The sequence below is a fragment of the Cotesia typhae genome, unplaced genomic scaffold, assembly GCF_013202065.1.
Source record: "Cotesia typhae breed Kobodo isofemale line unplaced genomic scaffold, CoteBio_Ctyphae contig_43, whole genome shotgun sequence".
Lineage (NCBI taxonomy): Eukaryota > Metazoa > Arthropoda > Insecta > Hymenoptera > Braconidae > Cotesia > Cotesia typhae.
Genome location: NW_027423752.1, coordinates 3165151 through 3192927, shown reverse-complemented (window position 1 = coordinate 3192927; position 27777 = coordinate 3165151). Strand labels below are relative to the sequence as shown.

Below are 27777 nucleotides of genomic sequence, written 5' to 3'. Positions count from 1 at the left end.
CTTCGGGTGTTTAGATCATTGTCAAATATTTTCGTACGAAATAAGAGAGACGTCTCGAAATAATGCACTTTAAACCGCTACTATTTTATCAAAATTGTCATCAACTAATTTTAATTTTTAACAATTTTAACTTATTAAAATTTCGTTAGTTTGAATAAAGACTAAAATTACTTAAGAAAAAAAAAATAATTGTTTAGTTTTACGGTTAATCGATTTTTTGGTATAAAAATGATAGAATTTATTTCCAAATTTATGAACTATAAAAAAATTAGATCTAAAAAAAATTATTTTCAATGTTAATTTATCAATTGTTAAACTTGTTTTTTTTTTTTTTAGTGATTTAGACGAAAAAAATTGACGTTTTTAAGTTTAAAAAATTTTTTTTCCACACACAAAATATTGAAAAAATTACAAAAGTTTTATCAACGATTTTTGTCGAACATAAAATCCTTCCGATATTAAAAACTTCAAAAAAAAACCTTACAATTATTAAAAAATAGTATATTACACTACTAGGGCCGAAAGTTGATTTTTCGGCCCTGCGCGTCATGATGCCCGAGGCGAAGCCGAGGGCACCATGACGCACAGGACCGAGATTTCAACTTTTGGCCTGTGTAGTGTATACGATTTTTCTTCATAACCGGTCGAAAGTACGTTATCAATTTTACTTTTTTAACTTCAAGTGCAGATAAGTATGTCTTGATGCCTGCCCCGATATTTGCGGCACGAGCGAAGCGAGTGCTGCTGGTCGTGGGGCAGGCATCAAATACATTTGAAGAGTCAAGTCTGGTCATATTTTTAAAAATAAATTAATTTCATTTTTTCAAAGATGTATTTATTTTCATTAGTTTAACAAATTATATTAGTTATTATAAAATTCATCAAACAAAACATATTATAAGCGAAAAACTCTTATTGCATTTTTTTAATCGTTTCAATTTTCTCTTGAATGATCGCAATTATTAATAATCCTTCCATAAAATACACAGTTTTCATACTTGATATTGGAGCAGTTAAAAATTATATCTCCACTGAGTATACAGTTTTGATAATTCATAACTTGATTATTCAAATTAAAATTTTTAGATGAGTATTCTGATGATGATAGTTACTAGTAGGAACATTATTTTCAGAAATTTTTCTTATTTAACAGATGACAAAACAACATTGATAAATATTTTTAAGGTTAGAGGTAGCAATAGAAATTACAGCGGTTAAGAATTTGCTATAGTGACGGAATGAACAGTCCCTAGTTACAAATGTAATTACGCATGAGAAATTCTTTCCTCCCGCCGTTACAGAGGGCGCGCGTGTACTTCTCACAGGGAGTTAATGTTAAACTTTCTTTCCTGCCATTAGAGAGGAAAGTACGTACTTTCGACCGAGGTATGAAGAAAAAAAATTTATAATTATCATCATAAATCCGACATGAAATAAAATAATTTGGAACAAAAATATTTCAAAACATTAAATTTTCAGTTTCTCATGCTACAACAATCAATCGAGCATGAAACTAACTAATTACAAAAAAATTCGATTAAAAATGATGTATTAATTTTTTTCGCGAAAATTCATATTAATCCTCAAATAATCTCCTCGATTATATACAATTATACGCTAAAAGTAATAAAAAACCAAGTATTGGATAGTGTCAATTTATTAATCCTTTTAATAACCTACCTATTAAAAAATTTTTTACACCCTTTGTAAATAGCAATTCACGCCACCAGCGTCATACTTATGCATTTTATCTTGAAGAAACTGAAGGCAGGATACAATTATACTTTTCAATTGACAACTATCATGTAGGAGTTCATTTTTTTTTACATTTAATTCCTAAGTGATACCCTTTTCACGCGTTTCCAAGATTTTTATAAAGTTTAATTTTCCCCGTCTGTTTAAGCTGAGATAAAAATAAAAATTTCTGCTTAATGATAATTAAATAATATAACAGCCTCAGACTTTTTTAAATATTCTCCCGAATAAATTTTAATTACCGCTGCCCAAGACAAAATTATTATTAATGAAAAGAAAAAAAAAAGTGTACATTACAGATTATTAAAATATTAGATTGCCTGAAGGTTCGGCGGCGTCGAATAACAAAATACCGATCTCGGGGTGTGTTTAGAATCAACCTACAACCTGGAATCTACTGTCTTTGATTATTATTTACGATTTATTATCAACAACAGTCATAAATAATGAGGTATAATTACGTGGTCGTCTGGGTATGGGTTACCGGTAACTAGGGTGTAATTGAATCAAAATATAATGTCGCGGTATCGTGTTAAATGCGTGGCAAATAATAATTCAGCGGATACTGTCTTACTATCGTTATCCCTATCCTTATCATCGCCGGTACAACAATCATGATCATATCCCGAGGTTAAGGAAGGAGCGGGAAGGGAGCTGCGCACACCTACACTATCTGTATCTGTATCTGTATATATAAGGGTGTCATCTCCGTATCCCGGACACTCGTTACATCTCTCAGCTTCACACGCGATCTCATTTACAAAGTTTTCCATAACAACAAAATCGTAAATACCAAAATTTTTTGTGGGTTCATTAATTCGTTTAGTGCTACATTTTGGCTAATTATGGTGAGTGAATTTTTCATATTTACACATTTTTTTAGTTTTACTCGTTGGATTCACTTTTTTTTTTATTCTTTGTTAATTGAATCATTTTGAATTGCGCGGGTGGAATTTTTCTTGTGCTGTTTCTTCTTTATTTTTTAAAGTGAATTGTGCGGGTTTGAAAAAGACTCTGATGATCATACACTGAAAAAAGAATTAATTTGAGTCAAGAGAAAAATTCTTAGACCAAAAAAATAATTTTGAAGAGTATTATTGTCTTAAATTAAGAAAAAATTTTTGAATCAAGTAAAAATTACTTATACCAAAATAAATTTTATCGTTTAAGAATTTTTCTTTTCAAATCAAGAAGATAAAGTTCTTAAAAATTATTTTATTTATTCAAGTTAATTTTTTTGTATAAAAATTTCATTGAAAAAATTGAAGAATTTTCGGTTTAGGTTCATTAGATAAAAATTCAAATTTTTAAAAGGTAAAAATGATTAATTTGCCGAAAATAATACTTAAAACTGTTTCAAAATATGTAATGATTTTTTTCAAAAGTAATTTTATTTTATCTGAGAACGAAGCTTTATAAAATTTTGTCTGGTCATTATTTTCTGTGTAAAATTTGATGGAATTTTATTGTTAAACTTTTTTTCCCGGGATTTTCAAAATTTAAAGAAAAATTTCGTCATTCACAAAAAAAAATTTCTTGTAACTATTTGTCAGTAATTTACTCAAAATTATCAAAACTTTTTTTTCGTAAATATTTTGAAGCGTTCATTGATGAAAATTTTCAAAAATTGCATTAATATTTTCTGTACTATCCACTTTCTGACAAAATTCATTTGCGGATCGTAAACTTACGGTATTATTGCCCGCGTTAATTACGCGCTGTAAGTATCAGCATTAATTATCCTCAGTTTACAATGATAACAAAATCTAGACACCTGATACGGAGATGTCTTTCAAGGTGAAAAAAAAGTCATTAGAAACACGAGAGTTTGTTGTGCAAAGATACATAGTTCGATGTAATAGGAAAATGCAGGGGAATCGATACTCGTTTAAGGTTTAATTTATATTTCAATTTTTTAACTTTATGCAATATTAATCTTATGCAATGACAATATTAGTTATTAAGAGATAAAATTTCAAATTGACTTTATCAATTTAGAATTTTTTTTTTTTAATATTTCAGTCAAATTTTATAGCTGAAATACAAAATTGATAGAGTTTTTTCTAATAAATAAGAATTTTTTTAATAAAATTTACACGCTCAAAAAAAGTTGAAGCATATACATGTAAGCATCATTAGGTTTCATAATCAGATAAACCAATTGCTTATGCATCATAAATTTCAAAGTGAATTTTAACCTACACGTGATTTGACTAAAAAACAAACTTGCTTCATTTTAAATTAAAAAAAAAAATATTTTCTATTCAATTTGGAATTATTAAAAAAATTTTTTAAATAATATTCTATCCGAATAAGTCTTAGAACGTAAGACTCTAGTCAGGAAATAAAATCGAGTACCATCGGCTAGCAGCTAGTACCGGAAAATTTTTTTAGAACGTAGTGTATCGTTTTGGCCGAAGTTAATTTGATTTGAAAACGTTAAATTGGTTTGACTAGGATCCATTGACATGTTCGGAAGAAGCTATGAGTGAAGTAAATATACCGAATAAAAACAAACAAGTTGATTCAAAACTAAAAACTCAGTTTACAAGTACTCAATGTGAAAAACAGCTTCTGAATTGTATACTCAATTTTTTATTGTTTTTCCTTCTCTTTTTTTTTTTTTTTTTTTTTTTATTATGAATTTTGTTGTTAAAGAAATATTTTGTTTCTGAAGATATTAAAGTGTTAGAAAAAAATGATTGAAATAATAACTACGTATTAAATAGTTAAATGCTGTAGATGAAACTCCCTCGGAGAAAAGTTCAGTCAGGAGATTAAGGAGATCAAAAATAACTTCTTCGCATCTATCGTACTAATTTTTTACAGAGATAATTTATCCTTTGCACAAAGAATAATAAATATTACTCTTAAGGTGTAGCTTATTTTCTTTTGGACATATTTTTTTTTATTTTTCAGTAAATTTATATGATTAAACTAAGACAGAGTGAACTTGTGTTTTATAAAGTTTAATCGGCTGAAAAAAAACTCCTTACCTTGAAGGAAATGTTCTTGACCAAATAAATTTATAGTAAATATAGTTAGCTTAAAAAATTCATATTTTCTTCTCAATGTTATATCAGAAAAAATATGATTTTGGATTTCTGTAGCCGGGCTAAAGGAGGTTCGGACAAAAGGTGAATGTCCCTAACGACTGAGCTATTATGTTTTCATTTTATGGGTTAGCGAAGGTGAAAACCCCAGAGAGGGCCCCTCGTTTACAACAATCGACCTCGGATATAATAATAATAGTATCCACTTACGATTTCGAATCTTGACTCCAAAAAAATTATTTAATATATAAAAAAGGAAAAAAAATGAACAAAATTATTTTTAAGAAAGCGAGCTAGTTATTCTAGCGCGTTATCTTGGCTCAATAATTTTTTGTCTTAAAGCGTGAGATACAATCAAATTTTTTTATTGAAAAATTCAATTCTCCAAAAGTAACAATAAATTCAGAACCTAACAATAAATTTCAATTGAAAAATTTATTCTCATATTAGGAATCGATTGAATGCCTTCATTTTTGAATTTAAGCATGTAAAAAGATTGAAATTTTGTTTAGTTTTTTGAAATTAAGATTGAAAACAGAGATTACATTGAAAAAAAATTATTTGATCCAAGAGAAATATTCTTGATTAAATAAAATTATTTTAAAGAAAACTTGTCGTTTTGAAACTCGCTTTATTAGTGAAAAATAGTTTTATATGTAAAGATTAAGAGTATACTATCTTTGTGAGATACAATAAAAATTTGTTTTCTTTAAAAAATGTTACATTATTCGTTCAAAAACAGGTTTCTTTATTTTAAATTAAAAAAATAAATATTTCACTTCAATTCGGGAAAAAAATGCTCGAGTGAAATATATTTGTATCTTATTTAAAAACAACAAATTACTTGGTTGAATTTTTATAATTGTTAAATGAAGAAATACTTTATTGGTTAATTTCTATAACTAATTCAAGTTAGACTTCATCAAAATAAAAGTAACGTTTTGAAGAAAACACACGGAAAGAAGCATTGAAAAATTACACTTTAATGTACAACTTACAGAATCTGGGTGTCCTATATATGGATACCCCTGCTATAGCAACAAACCGAAAAAATTATAGCTTGAAAATGAAATTGCTTCAAAGTTTTTAGGAATTATATTCTAAAACTATAAAATTATACTTTAAGCTGTAAAAATTAATACTTGGATTAATTCTTTCTCTTTCTATATTACATACTAAGGTGTGCCAAAATTCAATTTTCGTAAAGAACTTTTTAAAATTGGGATTTTGAGTCCCGCTTTTAACAGAAGCTGTATTTGGACATTTCCTGAGATATTTTGGGTTGAGACGATTTATTTGATCTTGACAGAATTTTTAACAGGAGTTTTATTTTGATCTATTTCTGTAAATTCAACAGTTTTTTTTATCAATATACATAAAATCAATTGCATATTTATACGTGTAAAACTGACAATAATTTTTTATAAATATAATATAGCCGTGACATTTCTACGTATAACCAATTCTGTAATTTTTACATATGATTTTTTCTGTGTATTTATGAACCTTCAACCTGAAATATAAACAAAAAAAAAAATCAAATAGAAAACAAAACAAAAATTAAATTAAATTTTTAGATTGCCTACGGATTACTATACAGCCTCGTGATAATTGGAAACGGCATATTGTCATCGGCAACAATCCTGTCTCCTCTAAAAGTGGACCCGTCATCTTTGCACCTCTATAAAAACAATTTTCGTCCGGTGAACGAGCTGGATTACATCCTGAAGCGCAGCGGGGTAAGAGCCGCCGATGAAACCCCGGATTCAAAAGAACGTCGCAGCCAAATGGGGTCATCATTCATCCGGTTTGGACGGAACCAAATGGCTAATAATGGAGAAAACATGGAGTACTCATTGAACACCGTGAATGACCTCGACGCTTCTTCAAGAATTCCCCGCGGACGTTCCGATGTTATCATCCGTTTTGGTCGCAGCGGATCGGGAAAACTGGATTCGATGATTCTGCGCAACAATAAATTACTGAAGGTTATTCCAATCGAAATTTTTTGCGCAGATATTTTGGCTGGTGACAATTCTCCCGAACTCACGCGTCTCTGTAATTCGTTTAAGTCCAACGATGATAAAAATGAATAATTTTGTTTCATTTTTCATAAAACTTTTCTTTTTTGTATTCCAAGTATACTTTGTATTGTTTCTCTCATTCGCAAGATGTTGTTATTATTTTAATTATTATTTGTATTATTTTCATTTTAAGTTGAATTTAATTTTATTGAAGTAAGTAGAGAATTAAATGTATTATTCTGTTGTTACATTGAGGATTCATGACTCGATTATAGCTACTCAGCTGTTCGATATTCAAGGCTAATCGTTATATTGTTCGTTACGTAAAAGTACATCCACCCGACACCTGACGGACGACGGATTTGTCAACTTTAAAATTACATATAGATATTCAATTACTATTCCATTATTCTTGGTCACGTTTTTTGTATTGTTAGTTTTTTATTATTATTTTTCAAGTAAATTTAAATTATTTTTTAACTTATTAATTACTGACGTGATCTGTCTATTTGTAATGATAAATGTCTCGAACTCGGGGTAACTTGTATATGTATTTAGATTTAATACTTAAAGTTATAAATAAATAAAAAGAATATAATGGCTGGAATAAATTGTTTTATTTTATTTTTATTTTTATTTATGTATTTACACTTTACAATAGTTTTAAGGAAGAGAGATATGCTTGTCATTTTATTATCATCGAGAGAAATTTTTAATTAATGATATCTGATTATATCTTACCAAGTTTTGTCATATAGAAACATTTTAAAGATATAATCAGATAGATCAGATGTAATTTTTCCCCAGTGAAAATTTTTGAATTTGATAATGTAAGGAAAATTTTTTCTTTACTTTTGAGAAAAAAAACATGATAGAAATTCAACAAATAATTTTCTAAAATCATTCACGTTATCAAAAATTTTAGAAATAAATTCCTCGTATCTTTTTTCTTCATATTAGCCTCCCTCACAAAAATTTTTGGTTATTTTCTATCGAAGCCCTTGGGGAAATAAAAACAGCAACTTCCAATACAACAAAATTCAGTTGTCAAAAATGAATGAATTTTTATGTCATCTTATGTTACTTATATAAATTTAGACTTCCTACAAAGAGAACATAACGCGCTTGTGAATAAAACAGTAGTGAAAAGAATGGATTTAAAAAAAATATCCCATCCTACACACATATGTCCTGGGTTATATCAGTGAGCATGTAATATTCAAAGACAAATATGTTGAAAAATAAAACGAGTAAAGAAGGGTATAAATGAAACGGAAAAGAATGAAACTAAAATTGTGTAAACTAAAAATAAAAATTGTAATGAAGATGAATGATAAAAGTACGAAGCTAGAATATCTGTTCATTAATCCCTCGAGCTATTTTCCGTGTCCACATAACATGTTCTTTGTATACCTACGTATGGATTTCTAATTTGATTATGATTTTATTAGAGCAGATCCATGTATTAAGTTGATAATTGTTACTAATGCGCGTTTATTGGACAAAATTAATCTGTTTAATATCAATTTATCGAATATATATATAAAAAACATCTATAATAACGAAATGATTTATATTAAAAAAAAAAATAAAAGTAGAGCATGAAAACTTTTCGATACTCGTGGTTTATTTTGTTCTTAATCCAGTTCTTAACTCCCCCTCTTAGATTCGCATTGTTAAGGATTCCACGAGGTATCTAGGTACTATGTTCAGTCTCGTTAAATAATTTACCGTAAAAGCTTCGTAGAAATAATCATAACTCTAGTGACTTATAAATCACAAATTACCTCAATAATTTATAAAAAAATTAAAATTTTTAATTATTTATTTTTTCACTGTCGATTTTAAAAATTTACATGAAAATAAAATCAAATAATAATAAAATTAAAAAAAATGAATCAATCGGAGTCAAGGGAAAATTTAGTGGAGAATGAAGCGCGAGCTCCTTCTATGCAATCGCTGCAACCACCTACGGAGTATGTGCTCGGTCAAACTGAAAAACATTTTTTGCTAAGTGCTGAGAGAGGAGACTGTGCTACTGTCCGAAGGTGAGTTTACATAAAAATAATTGACTGGAAAAATGAAAATGATTAATTAAAATTGAACACTTATTGAAAATTCAGGCTGCTGGAGGAGCATAAGGACCACCCGGAGATCCTCAATATAAATTGTGTGGACCCGCTGAATCGGTCGGCATTGATCGCGGCGATTGAGAATGAAAATGTAGAGCTGATACACATACTTCTGGAGTGGAAAATCCAAGTTAAAGATGCGCTTTTGCATGCTATAAAGGAGGAATATGTCGAAGCAGTTGAGATTCTTTTGGACTATGAGGAAAAGATCCATGTTCCAGGAGAACCTTACGTTCGTATTATACCGTTTAAATTAATTTTTTAATTGGTTTTTAGTGGTGATTGTTGATAGTGAAAAGTGGAAATTTTTTTTATTGATTGTAGAGTTGGGAAGCCTTGGAAAGTGGTGACTATAATTTCACACCAGATATTACGCCGCTGATTTTAGCAGCTCATAAAAATAATTATGAAATACTTAAGATTTTACTTGATCGCGGGGCTACTTTACCGTGCCCTCATGATGCAAGGTTATTGTTAATATTATTTTTTTTCATTGGCAATCAAGTTAACTTTAAAATTTTTTTTATTAATTAACAATTCATGTGATATTTAGTCTTCTACCCTGATTTAAAAAACATCTTCAAACAATTGTAAATTACAAATAAGCAAAAATTATAAAAAAAGACAACATCATCTCATAAATTTCTCTTGCAAACTTTTTAACAAATGAATACCTATTATGAAATTTTAACAATTGACTTTTACATAATTTTTAATAACACCCACAAATGAACGTAAATGTCTCGTACCTTACACAAATTGAACACTGAAATAAAACATTAACTTGATTCAGGAAAGAAATTTTTGAACAAAGAAAATCATTTTGATGAGTTTCACTGTCAGGAATTTAAACAAGATTTTAAATTGAATGGAATTTATTTAAGTCAAGAAAAATTTCTTAATTCAATAATTTTGTTACTCATATTAAGATTATAAAGCTCTTCAAAAAGAATTTCTGAGTTCGAAAACTTCCTTCTTGAATCAAGTTAATTTTTTTTTTTTTTCAGTGCAGGATGTTCGCCTTTAATTTTGAACAAAAATTTTTTTGAAGATGTGAATAATTTGAATAAGCTTAGGCACATAGTTAATCATTTTATAAAACAAATAAATGGTTATTAGCATAATTTTTTATTTTTTTCGAAAAATGCATGAAAAATTGAATAAAGTAAATAATAAAATCACTTAATAAATATGAAAAGATTATTATAAGGTAAAGTAGGAAAAACTTTAAACATAATAATGTCAGACAACATTTTATTTAAAGTGCTTTTAATTTGTTTTATTAAGGAGAATTAGGACAAAAGTAAGGAAAACGTTAGTGAGAGAAATAGTAATTTAATGCATTTACAAATGAATAAGAAAAAAAATATTTAAATATATCAAGGACTCTTTTTGTAATACTAAATTAGTGAAATTTTAACTTATTGGAATATCAAAACTACATTAGTCTTTATTTTGTACTAATTTGAAAAGTGATGGACTTTACGTTTACTGCAGAATTATTAAAAAAAAATCACTTTTTCATTTGTGGAATTTTACCTCTAATTAGTAGAAATTCACTAATTAAAAATGTGAACATTTTCATTAATTTGAAAAGTTAATAAATACTCGAAAAAAATAAATTATAAAATATATTCAATATTTATTTACTTTTTACTGTTTCAAGTAGTAGTTGGGGCTTCGGGGAGACATTTCATTTTTTTGACATTTACGTAGCCGTTATTAGGGTTTGAAATGGTACTTATTGAAATATAATTTTTGAATTGCAGCATTCGAATGATAAATTTCAAAAGTTAATTATTAAAATCACAATTTTACTTTTTGAAATAGAATTTATTATCCATTGATTATTATATATTTTTTATAGTTCATAATTCTCCTGTACTAACCTTTAATACACATTTGACCTGTAGTACACATTTGACATTTCGGAAAAGTAGCTATAATCAGTTTTTTATCAATTCAGTTTTGAAAAAACAATTTCTTTAAATAGATTGAAAATAAGACCGATAAGAGTTATTGCTGTATTGTTTCAATATATATTTTATTTTATTGAATATAATGATAGTAAATTTTGTCAATACTAATAAAAAATTCTAAATTTGATGACCAAGATGTGGTTGCGACGAATGTGTAACGTCGAATGATCAAGATTCATTACGTCATTCACGCTCACGCATAAATGCTTACCGCGCTCTAACATCATCTTCTCTGATCGCCCTATCATCGCGAGATCCTATTCTAACAGCCTTCGAATTATCCTGGGAATTGAGACGGCTAAGTCGTATGGAACAAGAATTCAGAACCGATTACAATGTAATTATCAAAAATATAAATCTAACAATTAATACTTATTAAAATAAATGTCAACAAAATTATCATGTATTATTTATTATTTCTTCAGGAACTGAAAGAACTATGTCAAGTATTTGCGACATCGCTGCTGGATCACGTACGCACTTCACACGAACTTGAAATAATTCTCAATTACAATCCAACCGGTGATAATTGGGAGCCTGGCGAGAGGCAAACATTAGAAAGACTTAAACTTGCTATTAAGTATAAGCAAAAACAGGTCATTGTACCCTCATTATTTATATTTACCATTATCTTTTAGTCCTTTGCAATGTATCTGCCAGCTATTTTTTTTGGAAATTTTCTTCCTTAGATGTCGCCTAAATTTGTAGAAATTACTTTACTTTTATCCTTGTATTCAGGGAAATATTGTACGCATTTAGAAAGCAAAAATTTTTTCGTTTTAAGAAAAAAATTTTTTTTTTCAAGAATTCAATTTTTTTTTTATTTTGAAAAAAAAATTTTTTTTGTCAGTATGAACAAATTTAAAATTTTTACAAAATTTTGTTTGTTTGTAGGAAAAAATTCAATTTTTATAAAATTTTGTTTGTTTGTATGAAAAAATTCAATTTTTATAAAAAAGGTTTTTTCTGTCAATATGAACAAAAAAAATTTGGTCAATTCTACTTCATCTTTAATTTATTTTAATTTAATCTATTTTTTACTTATTTATTCGTTCAGGTAATTAAATATAATTCCGCAGTTTGCACTACAGATAACGGAGCCAGTTGTAATAAATAAAACCAAATGGTATAAAGAAAATGGACCACACTATATTAAATGCATACGGATTAAAATTATATACTGTCATTTTACGACATGCAGTGTTCTCGGAGTTCATTTTTATACCAAAATTTTGTAAAATATATAGTTAAGAAGAAAATTGTGTAAAATTTAGAGACTGATCTCCCGCTTTTTTATCAGATGCTGTTCGATAAGTCTAGCTCGCGACTTTAAAAAGACAGTTTAGAGATAAAGATATTTAAACTTTTTAGATCACAGCCACATTTTTTTTGCCCCTCGCTGCGAGATAGCTTTACAAATATCCTCATATACACTCAAATATATATACATCGTGAAAAAATTGAATTTTTTTTTTCAATTCTAAGTGCGTATAATCCCTTAAGAAGATAAAATATTTCTTATAATTTGATTTAGTCAACCGTTAACATAAACTAACAGTTTTCAATAGTTCGTAGCCCACCCTAATGTCCAACAATTGCTGGCTGCAATTTGGTACGACGGACTACCGGGTTTCCGGCGGTTGAGCATGGTCGGGCAATTAATAAAAGTCGGTAAGCTTGGAGCCATGTTTCCGGTGTACAGCACCATTTATATGATATCACCTACATCGAAAATGGGATTATTCATGAAAAAACCATTCGTTAAGTTCATCTGTCACTCGTCTTCTTACGCGTTTTTTCTCAGTAAGTTTCAGTTTTTTTCTGATAATCTTCTAATAATTTATTCAAAACGAATTACTTGGATCGAGAGAATTCAATAAGTAATAATGCAAATTTTATTTCATTATTATAATTATAATCATTTAATTACTACAGTGTTACTCGGAATGGCGTCACAGCGCGTTGAATATCTTGCAATTGAGTTATTTGGAACCGCCTGGATGAGAGAAATTCTCGCTGGATGGAAGAAACATGAGCGTGGGTGTATTCCTGGCTTTGTTGAAAGCGGAGTGATTATTTACATTATTAGTGAGTATTGTTGATAATATTCCATTAAAAAGCAATAATTTAATAATAACACATGATTACTATTAATAAAAAGAGTTTCAAATGCTTTTTACAGAAAGTTTACATAGTTGTTATTAAAATGGCGCGTTAAGCCAAAAACTGTTCGAGGGTCCGAATTCGATTCCTCGTTAGGGTTTTCCAATTTATTTTTTGCTGATAAATTTTAATTTAAAATCATTTTCATGAAAAAAGACGAGGTCTTAAACTTCCCGTTATAAAAATAGAAAATTATTTTTATTTTATTTTTTACCGTAATGTAATGATATAGTTATTATTGGTAATTTAAAATAAATTATAGATGATGTAATTAAATTTCTTACGATTGATTCTCTGACCGAGTTGGATCGGGAGAAAATTTTATTCAAGTGTACCTATCAATAACATTGACAAGTTGTAAGTTTTAATTTACTAGTTTTGTCATTTATTTTTTTTTCAGATAGGCGTTGATTAATTTTATTGGATTAGTATGTTAATGTAATTGAATTAAGGAATAATTGAGCCGTTTTGAAAATTATTAGAAGTACTTATAAGCTATTAGTTAAGAAAAGGAGAAATAAAAGCTTTAAATGTAAGCCGTTACAATTCGTGCGTGAGTCAATCTCATAAATTCTCACCTAAAATTTAACATCCCAGAGTAGAAAATTTATTGATGTTAATAAAAGTTCATATTTTTACTGGATAGTAGATTATGGTTTATCTTGAGAAGACATGAGATGCATTGAAAAAATTTTACAGTCTGTTTACTATGAAGAATGTTTTATTATAAAATATTTCATATAAAATTTTCTATGAATTGTATATTATAAATATTTATTTATTTATTCTTTTTTATTAGGAAAGTAATTATACATTTATGTATACAATTATTTTTGAGCGGTTGATAGTTGATTTTCAAACGTGTTTTACTCATGTATAAGATAAAATTTCGAAAAAAAACGCTTCGCTCTCCGCTAGATAATTTAATTATCTGAGCTTCGCTCTTCGATAGATAATTTAATTATCTATCGAAGAGCAAAGTGCTTTTTTGGAAAATTTTCATTTATCTATGCATAAAATGCGTTTCAAGATTCCATTTGTTGTACAAGTATACCAGAAATATTTCCGTTTGACTAATAGAGGACGAAAGAGAAAAAAGTGTAAACCCTTCTTAATTGTTAAACTCTTATGTGAATTTTTATTTTATAAAAAAATGAACATAATTTATTATCTGGTGAATCACCCTATGCAAAATGACCGCAAATTATTATAAAAATGCAGGGGAGCTTGCCCTACATTTTTTCAAGGATATAATCAATAGAAAAATTTAAATCTATATCAAAGAAAAATTATCGTCTCAATTATTAAGAAAGAATTGTCAATAAATAATTCATAAAAAAAAGTAGAATTTCAATAATTGAAAATTAAGAGTAAAGAAAAATTTTTTTTTGATTTTTGATTTCATGAAACAGTAAATTATTTCAAAGTTTTCACAAGAATCTTGTTTTATTTTTTTGTTCTTATATTTGTCATTTATAATTTGGATCTAAAAATTAACTTTTTTTTTTGTTTTTGGTCTTTTCTAATATATTGAAAAGATTTCTCAAAATAAGAATTTGCATCAAAAATATCTTGAAATTCAATAAATATTTTACAAAATATGTACAACAAGTTTACATAGTTTTATATATTCTCCATCAATTTTCAATACATTTTTCATACTCCGACATATATATTAGATATATAGTATATTACACTACTAGGGCCGAAAGTTGATTTTTCGGCCCTGCGCGTCATGATGCCCGAGGCGAAGCCGAGGGCACCATGACGCACAGGACCGAGATTTCAACTTTTGGCCTGTGTAGTGTATACGATTTTTCTTCATAACCGGTCGAAAGTACGTTATCAATTTTACTTTTTTTAACTTCAAGTGCAGATAAGTATGTCTTGATGCCTGCCCCGATATTTGCGGCACGAGCGAAGCGAGTGCTGCTGGTCGTGGGGGCAGGCATCAAATACATTTGAAGAGTCAAGTCTGGTCATATTTTTTAAAAATAAATTAATTTCATTTTTTCAAAGATGTATTTATTTTCATTAGTTTAACAAATTATATTAGTTATTATAAAATTCATCAAACAAAACATATTATAAGCGAAAAACTCTTATTGCATTTTTTTAATCGTTTCAATTTTCTCTTGAATGATCGCAATTATTAATAATCCTTCCATAAAATACACAGTTTTCATACTTGATATTGGAGCAGTTAAAAATTATATCTCCACTGAGTATACAGTTTTGATAATTCATAACTTGATTATTCAAATTAAAATTTTTAGATGAGTATTCTGATGATAGTTTACTAGTAGGAACATTATTTTCAGAAATTTTTCTTATTTAACAGATGACAAAACAACATTGATAAATATTTTTAAGGTTAGAGGTAGCAATAGAAATTACAGCGGTTAAGAATTTGCTATAGTGACGGAATGAACAGTCCCTAGTTACAAGTGTAATTACGCATGAGAAATTCTTTCCTCCCGCCGTTACAGAGGGCGCGCGTGTACTTCTCACAGGGAGTTAATGTTAAACTTTCTTTCCTGCCATTAGAGAAGAAAGTACGTACTTTCGACCGAGGTATGAAGAAAAATTATTTTTATTAGGGGATACTGGACTATTCCAATAATTGCCAACAACCTTATTCGTAAAATTTATTTCCACCTCGGGGTGAAAAAATTTAATGTCTTTTTAGTAAATTATAATGATTTGTGCCTCCAATAACAACCCCAAATTTTGAACTCCAAAACTCGTCTAGTATTTTTCTAGTTCAAACATAATTCCCAATAGATATCACCTCAAAACTATGAAGTAATAATTAAGTTACTTCCAGAAACTAATAAACGAAATCTTTTCAATAATAGGTTTGGTGACAGCTGAAATTCGATCTCTGTGGGCGGATGGTTTATTGGAATACGTATCTGATCTGTGGAACATCGTAGACTTTATCCAAAACACTTTCTACGTGATCTGGATAATGATGAGAGCGACGGCCTGGTTCGTTGTGCAGGTGAGTATTGTCAGCTAATAGCACAACCAGCAATAATAATAATAATAATAACAATAATAATTATGCTATTGTAATCTCAATAAAATTTCAATCATACGCTTCAATTTATTAGATTTCATAAAAGTCTTCCACCAGCAAAGGAAAATATAATTCTTTGACAGAGTTTGACAGATACTTATTACTATCATTGATGTTCCTAATTTAAATTAGTTTTAATAAATCTCCAGAGAGAGTACTGGAGCGGAGAAGATCCTTGGTACCCACGAGATCAATGGGACGCCTTTGATCCCATGTTGTTATCTGAAGGAGCCTTTGCAGCGGGGATGATCTTCAGTTTCCTGAAACTGGTGCACATCTTCAGTGTAAACCCTCACTTAGGACCGCTCCAAATTTCCTTGGGCCGGATGATCATCGACATTATTAAATTCTTCTTTATCTACACTTTGGTACTGTTTGCGTTCGGCTGCGGGATGAACCAGTTGATGTGGTACTACGCCGATCTAGAGAAGGCCAAATGTTACCACCGAAATCCAGACATTCCCGACTTTGACAATGAAGAAAAAGCTTGCTCGATTTGGCGACGATTTGCTAATCTTTTCGAGACTTCGCAGTCGCTTTTTTGGGCCAGTTTTGGAATGGTCGATCTCATGTCCTTCGATCTGACGGGAATTAAAAGTTTTACCAGGTTCTGGGCGCTGCTGATGTTTGGATCTTACTCGGTTATCAATGTTATTGTTTTGCTGAACATGTTGATTGCTATGATGTCGAATTCTTATCAAATTATCTCGGTAAGTGTTATTTTTTATCCATTTATATTTTTTTTGTATCACGGATTGATGGATATTTTGTTTGTTAGGAACGAGCGGATACTGAATGGAAGTTTGCGCGAAGTCACTTATGGATGAGTTACTTTGAAGATGGTGATACTGTTCCGCCACCGTTTAATATGGTGCCTACTGCGAAATCTTTTAATAAGATTAATCCGTGTGGTAAAACTGGACGACCTACTAAATCAATAATGGTATGTATTTTTCTACCTATTACTAACTTATTTGCTTTAAAAAAAATATATATTTTAAGTACTGGCCGATAATAAAGTCTAATAGCTTAGAAAAATTTGTGGTGAAATGAAAAATATCCAATTTAATTAAGAACTTTTTATGTTAAACATTATTCGAGTACTTTTACTTAATAGTATTAGCAAAAAATGGCTTTACCATAAACAAAAATATTCAAAATTTTTTTAATTGGATAAAAACATTTTTGTCTAATTTTTACAGAAAAAAAATCGTGAGAAAGCTCAAGAAAGACACGACGTAGTAGTACGAATCCTAGTCCGTCGTTACGTAACAGCAGAGCAGCGAAAAAGAGATGACTTTGGAATAACAGAAGACGATGTTATGGAGATCCGTCAAGATATTTCTACTCTGAGGTATGAGTTGATTGACATACTTCGTCAGAATGGAATGCAGACTCCAAATGTTGATCAAAATGATGCGTCAAGTAAGTTTCTTCACTATACAAACCGACTACACAGAAAAAAAATTTTACTTGAATCTAGTAAATAATTTGACGAACATCTTCTTGATTTGAGTACAAAAATTCTTAAACTAAGAAATTTTTCTTGGTAAATATATAAATTTCATTTGGTTCAAAATAAATTTTATTTGGTTCAAAAATTGTTATCTGGATTCAATTGAATTTTTTTCCAGTGTATTTATAGATAAAAATGAGATTTTATCATTATTAATAATTTCCCAAACTTTTATAGTTTCTGGTAAAAAAGGCCGTGTAATGGAGCGAAGATTGCAAAAGGATTTCCAGATCGGTATCGTCGAAGGAATAGTGAATTCAGTAATCCAAAGTGAAAAGGAGCCTAAAGATGTCTTCAGTCAACTAGCTCGTGCGATTGGAAAAAGATCTAGCGGAAGCAAGAAGAAAGATTGGAACGCCGTTGTACGTCAAAGTACGATTGCAAGAGATCCGATTGGCAGCAGAACAGACGCTCAGATTCGTCAGACACGTCGCAGTCTTAGGATTCATCAACGGAACCATCCAGAATCAGATTTGGCGTCTTTGGACCCGAATCGGCTGGTCGAATACAATCCGAATTTGTCAGAAGTATCTCCAGCGACTCGAGTCGCTTATGCCAAGTTTATCATGGGGAAGATGAACAAGGCGGAATTGAATCGAACTGTTTCGTTTGAAAAAGGTATTTTGTTTCTTCTTTTTATGACTTTATTATTTTTTTTGATAATTATATTTTTTCTATTGACGATTGATATACAATTATTAAAAAATAGAAAATTTGATGAAGTTTTATCAGTGAAAATTTGTATATTTAACCTTTACTTTGATATTGTCATTTTTTCCAACAGACGAGACCGCGAATGCGGTAAAAGATGATAAAGAAGAAAACAAAACAGTATCAAGATCCTCGTCGAAGGTGACGATATCTACTTCGGCTCAAGCTAAGCCGAACCCGCCATTATCAACCGCTGGATCGGTGAGCGGGTCGCTTAGAAAGACTCTGCTTAAAGCCACTGCGTCGATGAGTAGTCAAGACAAAGGAGAATCTTCGGAGTCCAGGATTATTCCTTCGCCGATACCTGAAGAGCCCGTTGACGATGAGGAGAAGAAGAAGAAAGAGGAGGAGGAGGAGAAGAAGAAAAAAGAGGAAGAAGAAAAGAAAAAGAAAGAAAAAGAGGAAGATGAGAAAAAGAAGAAAGAGGAAGAGGAGAAAAAGAAGAACGAGAAAGGAGAAGAAAAGAAAAAAGATGAACAACCTCCAGCTCCAGCTAAAACTGTTCCAGATAAACCCAAAGTTGAAAGACCTCCGGAAGCTGAAACTAAAGCGAGGGGCAAGTCGAAAGCTACTGGAAAGGTTATGGGTGGATGGCTTTAAGTTTCAGTCATTATCATTATCATTATTATTATTATTGTTATCATAAATAAAAATTAAGATATTTTATTTTATTGAATAAATATATTTCGACACCATTTTGTTTCGATTTTTGTAGAAATTGGGTCAACTTTTATTGGAAATAACCTTTTATTTTGTTTTTGGAATTAGTTTTTTGGAATTTTATTTTTAGTTTTAGTTAAACTAGATAAAATAGTACAATCTAACTTTTTTTGATTTTCAATTACATACTTACTAAAAAATTGAAAAAATCTATAGTTTGAAGTCGAAAATAAGGTTTAATAGGAGACACTTTTTTGGGTTGATTTAAGAGAATTTTAACACATAAAAGTGTCAAATATTTAACTTAAAGTTTTTTGACGCAATGCCGCAAATCTTTTACTGTGTATAATATTCACAACAATTTTATTAAGCCTCTAAATATAATGTTGAATTATTTTTTGCTTATTAGTTTGATTTGCTTCAAAACCGTGTTTTTTAGTTTTTAAGACAAAAATTTAAATTTGATTTTTACATATACAAATCCAGAACTTAAGAGCCGGTCCCTATGAATGCAGTTTTTCATTTCTCTTCTAAACAAAGAAGATTTTAGAAAAAAACGCTCTGTTACGTAAAAGATTTTTAGTAGATTTCATAGAAATCTAACTATTGCATTGGTCCTCATGATGGAACTTTTGAAAAATTTTGCTATATTTCGACTCAGGTCGTCAAGCGGATTCAGAAAATGCATATGGTTCAAAAGTTTATATATGTATGTATTTATATATATATACGATATTATCGGCAGTGTATTTTCTCTAACTCCCGTAATTCTATACGGATCTCAATAAAACGTAACATACTTATTCTTAGGACGATTTCCGAGGTTAAGTTCTAAGATGAGCCAAATCTGTCGATTAGTTTAAAAATGAGAGCAATTCAAAAATTTTCAAAAATCGCAAAAAATTTTCGTTTTTACCTTATTTCCGTGCAATAACAATAAAAAGCGACATCCTATCGGATTTCTATAAATAGCACCTGAAAGCTTATTAAATAAGCTTTAATTTGTGTACTTTATAATCAGTCTAGGCCAAAAATTACCTACTTTCTCAGACAGATTTAATGAAATTTTACATTTGCATTCGTTTTGATGTCATTATATTATTGTAACAGAAGACGTATATTATTGTTATCTAGTAGATCTGTTTATACTCTTACATGTACTTTATACTCTTCTATTTTGTATTTTTGCCATTCAGCGATTGCTTTGGCATTTAAATTGAATGAATAAATAACAACTATGTAACATAATTGTAATAATAATTGTAATGAAAATAAATTTAATTCATTAAAATCTAAAAATCTAAATAAATGAAATCTACTTCCATTTTGGTTGCCGAATGGCCTTTTTTAATTATCTATATTATATCAGAGCGTTTTTTTCGAAATTCTCATTTAGTTAGAAGAAAATCATAAAACTGCAATTAGTTTTATCATCACGAGTGCAACAAGGATAATGTCGTTTTTCGCCGTGAGTGGGATGCGAGAAAAAGATGGGATCGGCTGTTTAGGTAGTATTTGACTATTTAAAATATTTAATAAATTATTTTGTCTCATTATTTCAATTTTTATAAAATACTAAAAAATTTTTTTTTGTAAAATAAAACAAAATGAAATAGTGACTCTTGATAAAACTTATTAAACATTAAACACAGAAAAAATAAATTCAAAGATCTTTTTTTTAGTTTTCTGTAGCTCTCCAAAAATTTAGTGATATATTATAATCTATTAATACAACAAATTTCATTTAATTCTGACTTGTTAGTGTATGAGTGACAGTATTAACTTAATTCATTCTCTATTTACACAACTACAAAATAATGGAAATAAAATTAGGTGTTTTCTCCGGACGTTTTCTGTGCTTGAATTTGTTTTCTTCAAATTTTCTTCCTATAGGAGGAAAGATAATGTGAATTGTAAATTTTACACGATTAAAAAAAAAAAAAAAACAAAAAAATAAAGTAAGCAATACCGACCTTAATTTCACCAATTTTATATAATTTCATGAGATTGTTGGCATCACCAGAGTGTCCGAAATTATTAAAATCACTTGTTGCATCCTTGCCAGCGCATTCTTTGATCAACTCAGCACCCCCGGGATGCTGTCGATTAATTAAAATTAAATATTTACCAAGCCGGTATTGGATAAAATAATACAATGAGAAATCAGTTTTAAATATATTAAATCATTATTCCACTAATCGATTAATACTTCACCTCATCCAAGTAATCCGTGACGTCGTAAACATAACTTTTTATGATTATCCACATACTCTCACTGTTGTTATGCTTCGCAACTTCTTCGCGGGAATAATAGTTGGTCGACATTATGGATTAATTCTTAAATGTAATAAATATCTATTAAATTACAATACCATTTGGTTGATTTATGAGCTTATAATTCACGTATTTATAGATCAATTAAAGTAGCCTACGTGAGAAAAAATAGGTGTTATTATTGTTATTAAAATAATTATCGATAAGAAAATGGAAATCAGTAAATTTTCTTGGAGAAAATATTATTTGTTTGATATAATATTTAATCTTTTTAGATATCATTTGTAGGTGATATAGTGATACTCACTCGTATACTCACATACAGTTTCATGCTGGTATTACAAATCGTCGAGCATAAATTTATACTGAAAATATTTTTTTTTTTAATTTGCATTTAATTTTTTTTTTTTTAATTTCAATACATCCTAAGCGACACAATTTTTTTTTTTTTGTTAATATTTTATTGAATTTACGTTGATGATTATTAATTTTTGACTTCTTCTCGAGTAAAATCTGCTAAAAAGTCAACATTTTTTTTTGTGACACTTGCGATAGAATTTTTTGTTATATCATAATGAATGTCGGTTGTTTGTAATTTTTAGTTAAAAATATCGAATTTTGTAAAATTCATGCCAATACATTTTTGTAAATATTCAATTATTCTGCACAGTGAAAAATTTGACGTCATGGCAAATTTTTAACTGTGTTAAATTTTCTATGATTTTTTTTTCTTGCATGAATTTAATATTCTTTAACAAAATACATAAGCGATCTGAATAAATTAAAAAAGTTTTATTTTCATGAATAATGATAAAAAAACTTTAAAAAAATCCGGGGACCAATCGTAGATAAAAATAAAAATATCTTAATTACCATCTCACCGATAAGATAATTGCAACACTTTTATTTGTCATTACACGTCTATAATTAAAATAACTAGAAAAAAAAATTAATTATTTTCTTTAATGATAATGAACAGAAATATGATTATTATTTCACAGTAAATAATTATTTTATTTAAAATACAAAACGTACTTGTATTATTGAATGTAATTGAAACTAATAATTAAATTTTATTTCTTAAGAGTCTATGTTTAATGTGTTATCTCGTCACAATATTAACATTCCTCAAATAATTAATTACGAATAATTTTCAAGGTTAATCTAAAAAAAAAAATCTTCAATCTTAAAATCTCTAAATGTTAAAAAAACATCAGTCAAATTTTAGAAACCTCAAAATCAAAATAGTATCCCAGTGACACTTTGAATCCAAAGATAGTGGGAGTTAACACGCGTGTACCACCCAGGATATGCACTTGGACAGTCATTGTCCAATCCAGCACTGAAAATACCAACTTGTATGAATTGATGGTAGTATTGGCTGTAAACCATTAGTGGACTACCGCTGTCACCTTGACATGCCTCAACTCCAGTGTCGCTTGCCGTACACAGTAAATCTGGGTCGATGTATCCGTCATCGTAACATTGATTATTCGGGATGATTGGCAAGGACCCATATTGAAGAATGCTGTTTCTTCTTCCCGTACCGTTGTCTCCCCAACCCATCAGTAAGGCTTTCTTTCCATCGTAGGATTCATCGGTATCCATGTGGCCGGAAAGTTTTACCGGCTTGACCGTAGCTGTTGATTAAAATGATTGATTATTAATTATCGATTATCGATTATTGAGAATTTTTAAGAGAAACATACGTCCGAAAGGAATGTCCTCGGGCATGTAGAGCAACGCAATGTCATTTTCGTGGTGTCCGTCCCAATACGGGTGAGAAAAAACGTTCGATGCTATCATAGCAAACCCTGGCCCCTGATAGAAACTTGAGTCAGCATGGTCATTGTTTACATCGCCGAACATTACCAATATTTGTTCAGATTGCTTCACGCAGTGTGCAGCGGTCAATACCCAACGATTTGAGATTATTGACCCACCACAGTGGGAATACTCATCATTGTTGTCGATTATGGATGCATGGATTGCTACCATCCATGGAAATTGTCCGATGCTTGCATCATGTTCTCTTGATGCCAACTGGTTCGCCATTTCGTACATAGAACCCTTGAAAGTGTCAGCTAGAAAATCGTTCAGTTGTAAATAGATTATAATTCATAGATTTTGTGAAAAAAATATGTCTATTAGATGAAAACAAAATTTGTTGAAAGTTCTTTCATGAGGACCAATGCAGTAGTTAGATTTATATGAAATCTACTAATTAGATTTGTATGAAATCTACTAGAAAACTGTCAACAAATATCCTTTGAACAAAAGATTCCACTGATTTATACCGGACATTGAATGCGGAATCGGACAATTTAAATATTTTTTTTTTAATTTTGTTGATTTTGAATATTGTTAGGATCGATAAAAAAACGTATTAAGGTAAATTTATAAATTTTTTTAATCACTAGTTCAAAAGATATCGAATTACAAAAAACCCCTCTTTTTTCGGTTTTTCACTCATAATTTCTACATAAATTAATAGTATATTACACTACTAGGGCCGAAAGTTGAATTTTCGGCCCTGCGCGTCATAATACCCGAGGCGAAGCCGAGGGCACCATGACGCGCAGGACCGAGATTTCAACTTTTGGCCTGTGTAGTGTATACGATTTTTCTTCATAGCCGGTCGAAAGTACGTTATCAATTTTACTTTTTTTAACTTCAAGTGCAGATAAGTATGTCTTGATGCCTGCCCCGACATTTGCGGCACGAGCGAAGCGAGTGATGCTGGTCGTCGGGGCAGGCATCAAATACATTCGAAGAGTCAAGTCTGGTCATATTTTTTAAAAATAAATTAATTTCATTTTTTCAAAGATGTATTTATTTTCATTAGTTTAACAAACTATATTAGTTATTATAACATTCATCAAACAAAACATATTATAAGTGAAAAACTCTTATTGCATTTTTTTAAACCGTTTCAATTATCTCTTGAATGATCGCAATTATTAATAATCCTTCCATAAAATACACAGTTTTCAAACTTGATATTGGAGCAGTTAAAAATTATATCTCCACTGAGTATACAGTTTTGATAATTCATAACTTGATTATTCAAATTAAAATTTTTAGATGAGTATTCTGATGATAGTTTACTGGTAGGAACATTATTTTCAGAAATTTTTCTTATTTAACAGATGACAAAACAACATTGATAAATATTTTTAAGGTTAGAGGTAGCAATATAAATTACAGCGGTTAAGAATTTGCTATAGTGACGGAATGAACAGTCCCTAGTTACAAGTGTAATTACGCATGAGAAATTCTTTCCTCCCGCCGTTACAGAGGGCGCGCGTGTACTTCTCACAGGGAGTTAATGTTAAACTTTCTTTCTTGTCATTAGAGAGGAAAGTACGTACTTTCGACCGAGGTATGAAGAAAAATTATTTTTTTAAAAATTATTGTCTTTTCACGGACTCAAAAAAACAAGAAAAAAATAATAACAATAAATTTTTCAGTAATTTCTTCCAAAATCAAGCATATTTTAATTTTCTGAAAATGTGTCATAACAAACTATTATATTTTCGGCAACTTTGTAGTCCGGTCTAATCAGGCGACCTTTTTGGGAACTGATTATTTTTGATTTTTTAAAATTTAAGAGATTTGATTTTTCCTATTATGATGTTACCACCCCTGATTAAAAGAAAGTATTGAGACGAAGAAAAAAGTATTGGTTTTCTAGTCAATGCAATACTTTTCAATACTTTTTCTTTGTCTCAATACTTTTTTTTTATTCAGGGATACGACTATCGAAAAGAAAAGAAATAATATGTTTGTAGAGTACAAATTTTATTAAAATTAACATAAATTTGTTTACTTTGTACGTCACTGTCGTTATCGTCGTAATTAAAATACATTATTTTTCAAAATAGAAATTAAATTTTTTATTTGTATAATTATTGTAATTTATTCATTAATAACAGTTATAATAAAATATATGTTGATTTCAAAATTTGATATGAATTCAAAATTTGAATATGAAAATTAGATCTGCCAACATCACGCTCTACAAATGTTCATATTTATTTCGCCGTGTAGTGTTGAGCTGAAGAACATAACACATAAAATAGACAGGAATAATTAAAATTAGAAGTTGGCGCGTTTTATTTTGTGCAACATTGCCACACTGCACTGAATCACGTAGTTTGTTTATTTGTGAGCATGGTAGACAGATATTTTTTGGTGAATTTCTTATCTTTTGCATTAAAATATCTTTAAAAGCATTCTTCAGAAAATTTTCATTTAATTTCTAACGTATTTTACAAAAGTTGATTGATCGAAATGGACGTTTTTTGTTTTCTAATAATCTTTATAAGAGGTATTCACATAAATCGATACATGTGCATCTCGCCAATATTCTCTATAGGCCACATGTAAAATTTCAATTTGTAAATAATATATCTAACGATAATCCTTCGTTAGATTTATTCTAAAAAATTAATTTACACGTATATGATAGCAATTCATAAAATATAAAAAAATTAACTTTTAATCGCTACAAGTGCATTTTTGTCCGAATAACATAAATAACAAGTAGTCGAAAAAATGAAATAAAAATAAAATGCGTACCTTGACCAGGAACAAAAAAATCCTGGCGTTTAAAAAAAGTTATTGACTCAACAAAATTATTGTTGATAATAAGTGCAATAACTGCACTGAATAAAACAATAATTGTCTGAACACTAGAAGCCATTTAAAAATTTTGTAAAATTGTTCGTTTTTCTTCGAAAACGACTTGGTCAGCACCCTATTCGGTAGAGATCGAAAATATATCTGATTGTAACTAGCATAATGCATGTGCATTTACACGGAAAAAAAATTATATCAAAAATTACAATAGTAATATCGTAATCCAGGACTATACTTTTAGTATCTTGATTTTTACGATGCTGCCGTCTACAGAATACAATTTGAATTATTGAAAATTACGATGTTATTTAGTAAATTTTTTTTCTGTAAGAGCAAGTGAATAAGGACGCATACTATATGTTTTAATAAAAGAAAGACAGAGTCCAGTAGTTTGCGGCGCCATCACCAAAAGATGACCAATTACTGTATAGAGGGTCTTATTATATGACTGAACATAAAATTTAGATATGCCTCTGATAGCGTGAGGGGATAAACCTTGGGCTTGTGGCGGAGAGGTCTCCGGGTTCGATTCCTCGGTGATGCAGAATTGTTTTTTTCGGTAACCTATAGGTGGGTTATAAGCTTATAAGCTTCTTTTTAATTTAAGTGATAGAAATTTACGATATTGCATCGTAAAAATTACGATGTTTGAGTTTAGGTCGGCATTACAATATTTCTATACTAAAAATTACGATGTTTTTACCGTAATTTTTCATACAGTTTTCTTTCCGTGTACTGTCGGAAAAATCAGCATGCTCTTTCTCAAATTTTATTTACACTAAATGTTCTTTATTATGGAAATGTAGGAATTTAGATGTTACTTATACCTGGCCTTGCTTCGAAATTGAAACCTTTTAAAGAGAGGATACGTTTAGATTTGACATAGTTTAAGTCAGTGTTATATTATTATGAGTATAGTCAAAATTTTTCGCAATGTATTTAAGTTTTGGCTTCGCTATCATTGATTTTGTTTACTATTATAAATCGTTAGTAATTCTCTTTCATTAATCAACGACTTCTTTTAGAAATCAGTTGCTAAGTATTTCGAATTTTAAATTTTTTAAAAATTGTAAACAATTTTATGTACTTTAATTTCTGTTAAATAATCATTGAATCAACTATAAAAAATTCAGATATTTGAAATTAGTCAATAAAAAAAAAATTATGAATAGCACTTTAGAAGGATACTGTTAGATTTCTGTTGAATTCAGTTCAAAAATTGAATTTTTTGGGATTGACTTCAGTAAATTTCTTTTCTAAATTTCAATCTTTTTAAATGTTTCCATTTTTTTGTCTTGCGTGTTTTGGATTTTTAACTTTCTACTAAGAAAATTGAAAATTTTCCACGAAAGGGAAGTAATTGATTAAGGTCAAATTTTCGAAAGTCGAGTTTTCATGGGAACTCCACGTATTAAGGACTCATAAAGCCATTCTAACTATTCCCGTCGAAGTGTCCGGCCGTGTGTGTTTGGGTAAATAAGAGTAAAATTACTTTTTGTAGTAAGGTTTCTCGAAAACGAATCAACCGATTGAATTCTACGACATGAAATTCGAGAGGATTTATCAAAACTTATATCTGATTAGATTTTATACTTACTCCCAAGATGTAATCTCAAAAATTAAGTCGATAGAAATACTTTACAAGTACCCTTCCCTGTTGAAAAACTCCAATAAGATCCCATCAAAAGCGACAAAAGCCACTTAGAAACCAATAAAATTTATGGGTTTCTAATTGACTTTTGTCGCTTTTGATGGGATTCTATTGGAATTTTTAAACAGGGTTACCT

At 29.3% G+C, this 27777-nt stretch overlaps 4 protein-coding genes across 6 annotated transcripts; 2 read left to right on the top strand and 2 right to left on the bottom strand.

Annotated features, from left to right (window-relative positions):
• Nucleotides 1–2457: 2457 nt before the first annotated feature.
• Nucleotides 2458–7443, top strand: LOC141528219 (FMRFamide-related peptides). Its single transcript, XM_074244155.1, has 2 exons — nucleotides 2458–2603; nucleotides 6386–7443. Exons 1-2 carry the CDS (start codon nucleotides 2601–2603, stop codon nucleotides 6902–6904), a joined length of 522 nt encoding a protein of 173 aa, XP_074100256.1. The 5' UTR covers nucleotides 2458–2600; the 3' UTR covers nucleotides 6905–7443.
• A 1282-nt stretch (nucleotides 7444–8725) lies between these two features.
• Trp (transient receptor potential) lies at nucleotides 8726–19158 on the top strand. 2 transcript variants are annotated; one of them, XM_074244053.1, is made up of 13 exons: nucleotides 8726–8880; nucleotides 8956–9196; nucleotides 9289–9431; nucleotides 11079–11280; nucleotides 11369–11539; nucleotides 12512–12746; nucleotides 12879–13031; nucleotides 15965–16110; nucleotides 16338–16898; nucleotides 16967–17131; nucleotides 17391–17613; nucleotides 17882–18322; nucleotides 18513–19158. In XM_074244053.1, exons 1-13 carry the CDS (start codon nucleotides 8726–8728, stop codon nucleotides 19013–19015), a joined length of 3339 nt encoding a protein of 1112 aa, XP_074100154.1. In that variant the 3' UTR covers nucleotides 19016–19158. The 2 variants fall into 2 exon arrangements, with proteins under 2 accessions (XP_074100154.1, XP_074100153.1); XM_074244052.1 differs by having other exon boundaries at nucleotides 18489–19158.
• A 1406-nt stretch (nucleotides 19159–20564) lies between these two features.
• Nucleotides 20565–22504, bottom strand: LOC141528161 (cytochrome b5). 2 transcript variants are annotated; one of them, XM_074244072.1, is made up of 6 exons: nucleotides 22385–22504; nucleotides 22223–22285; nucleotides 21657–21714; nucleotides 21290–21412; nucleotides 21049–21174; nucleotides 20565–20962 (listed from the first exon to the last, which is right to left on the bottom strand). In XM_074244072.1, exons 4-6 carry the CDS (start codon nucleotides 21398–21400, stop codon nucleotides 20864–20866), a joined length of 336 nt encoding a protein of 111 aa, XP_074100173.1. In that variant the 5' UTR covers nucleotides 21401–21412; nucleotides 21657–21714; nucleotides 22223–22285; nucleotides 22385–22504; the 3' UTR covers nucleotides 20565–20863. The 2 variants fall into 2 exon arrangements, with proteins under 2 accessions (XP_074100173.1, XP_074100172.1); XM_074244071.1 differs by having other exon boundaries at nucleotides 21290–21503; nucleotides 21657–22285.
• LOC141528159 (chymotrypsin-1-like) lies at nucleotides 22431–26145 on the bottom strand. Its single transcript, XM_074244069.1, has 3 exons — nucleotides 25931–26145; nucleotides 23059–23433; nucleotides 22431–22989 (listed from the first exon to the last, which is right to left on the bottom strand). The coding sequence occupies exons 1-3, from the start codon at nucleotides 26052–26054 to the stop codon at nucleotides 22589–22591; spliced, it is 900 nt and encodes a 299-aa protein (XP_074100170.1). The 5' UTR covers nucleotides 26055–26145; the 3' UTR covers nucleotides 22431–22588.
• Nucleotides 26146–27777: the final 1632 nt, after the last annotated feature.

Coding starts and splice junctions, on each gene's coding strand:
- Trp (XM_074244052.1), top strand. CDS start 8,726: ATGAATCAATCGGAGTCAAGGGAAAATTTAGTGGAGAATGAAGCGCGA. Junction 12,747..12,878: donor TTCTTACGCGTTTTTTCTCA/GTAAGTTTCAGT, acceptor TAATTACTACAG/TGTTACTCGGAATGGCGTCA. Junction 16,111..16,337: donor CGGCCTGGTTCGTTGTGCAG/GTGAGTATTGTC, acceptor ATAAATCTCCAG/AGAGAGTACTGGAGCGGAGA.
- LOC141528161 (XM_074244071.1), bottom strand. CDS start 21,400: ATGTCGACCAACTATTATTCCCGCGAAGAAGTTGCGAAGCATAACAAC. Junction 21,175..21,289: donor TCACGGATTACTTGGATGAG/GTGAAGTATTAA, acceptor ATTAATCGACAG/CATCCCGGGGGTGCTGAGTT. Junction 20,963..21,048: donor ATAAAATTGGTGAAATTAAG/GTCGGTATTGCT, acceptor TTCCTCCTATAG/GAAGAAAATTTGAAGAAAAC.
- LOC141528159 (XM_074244069.1), bottom strand. CDS start 26,054: ATGGCTTCTAGTGTTCAGACAATTATTGTTTTATTCAGTGCAGTTATT. Junction 23,434..25,930: donor TTTTTTTGTTCCTGGTCAAG/GTACGCATTTTA, acceptor ACGATTTTCTAG/CTGACACTTTCAAGGGTTCT. Junction 22,990..23,058: donor CGAGGACATTCCTTTCGGAC/GTATGTTTCTCT, acceptor TTTAATCAACAG/CTACGGTCAAGCCGGTAAAA.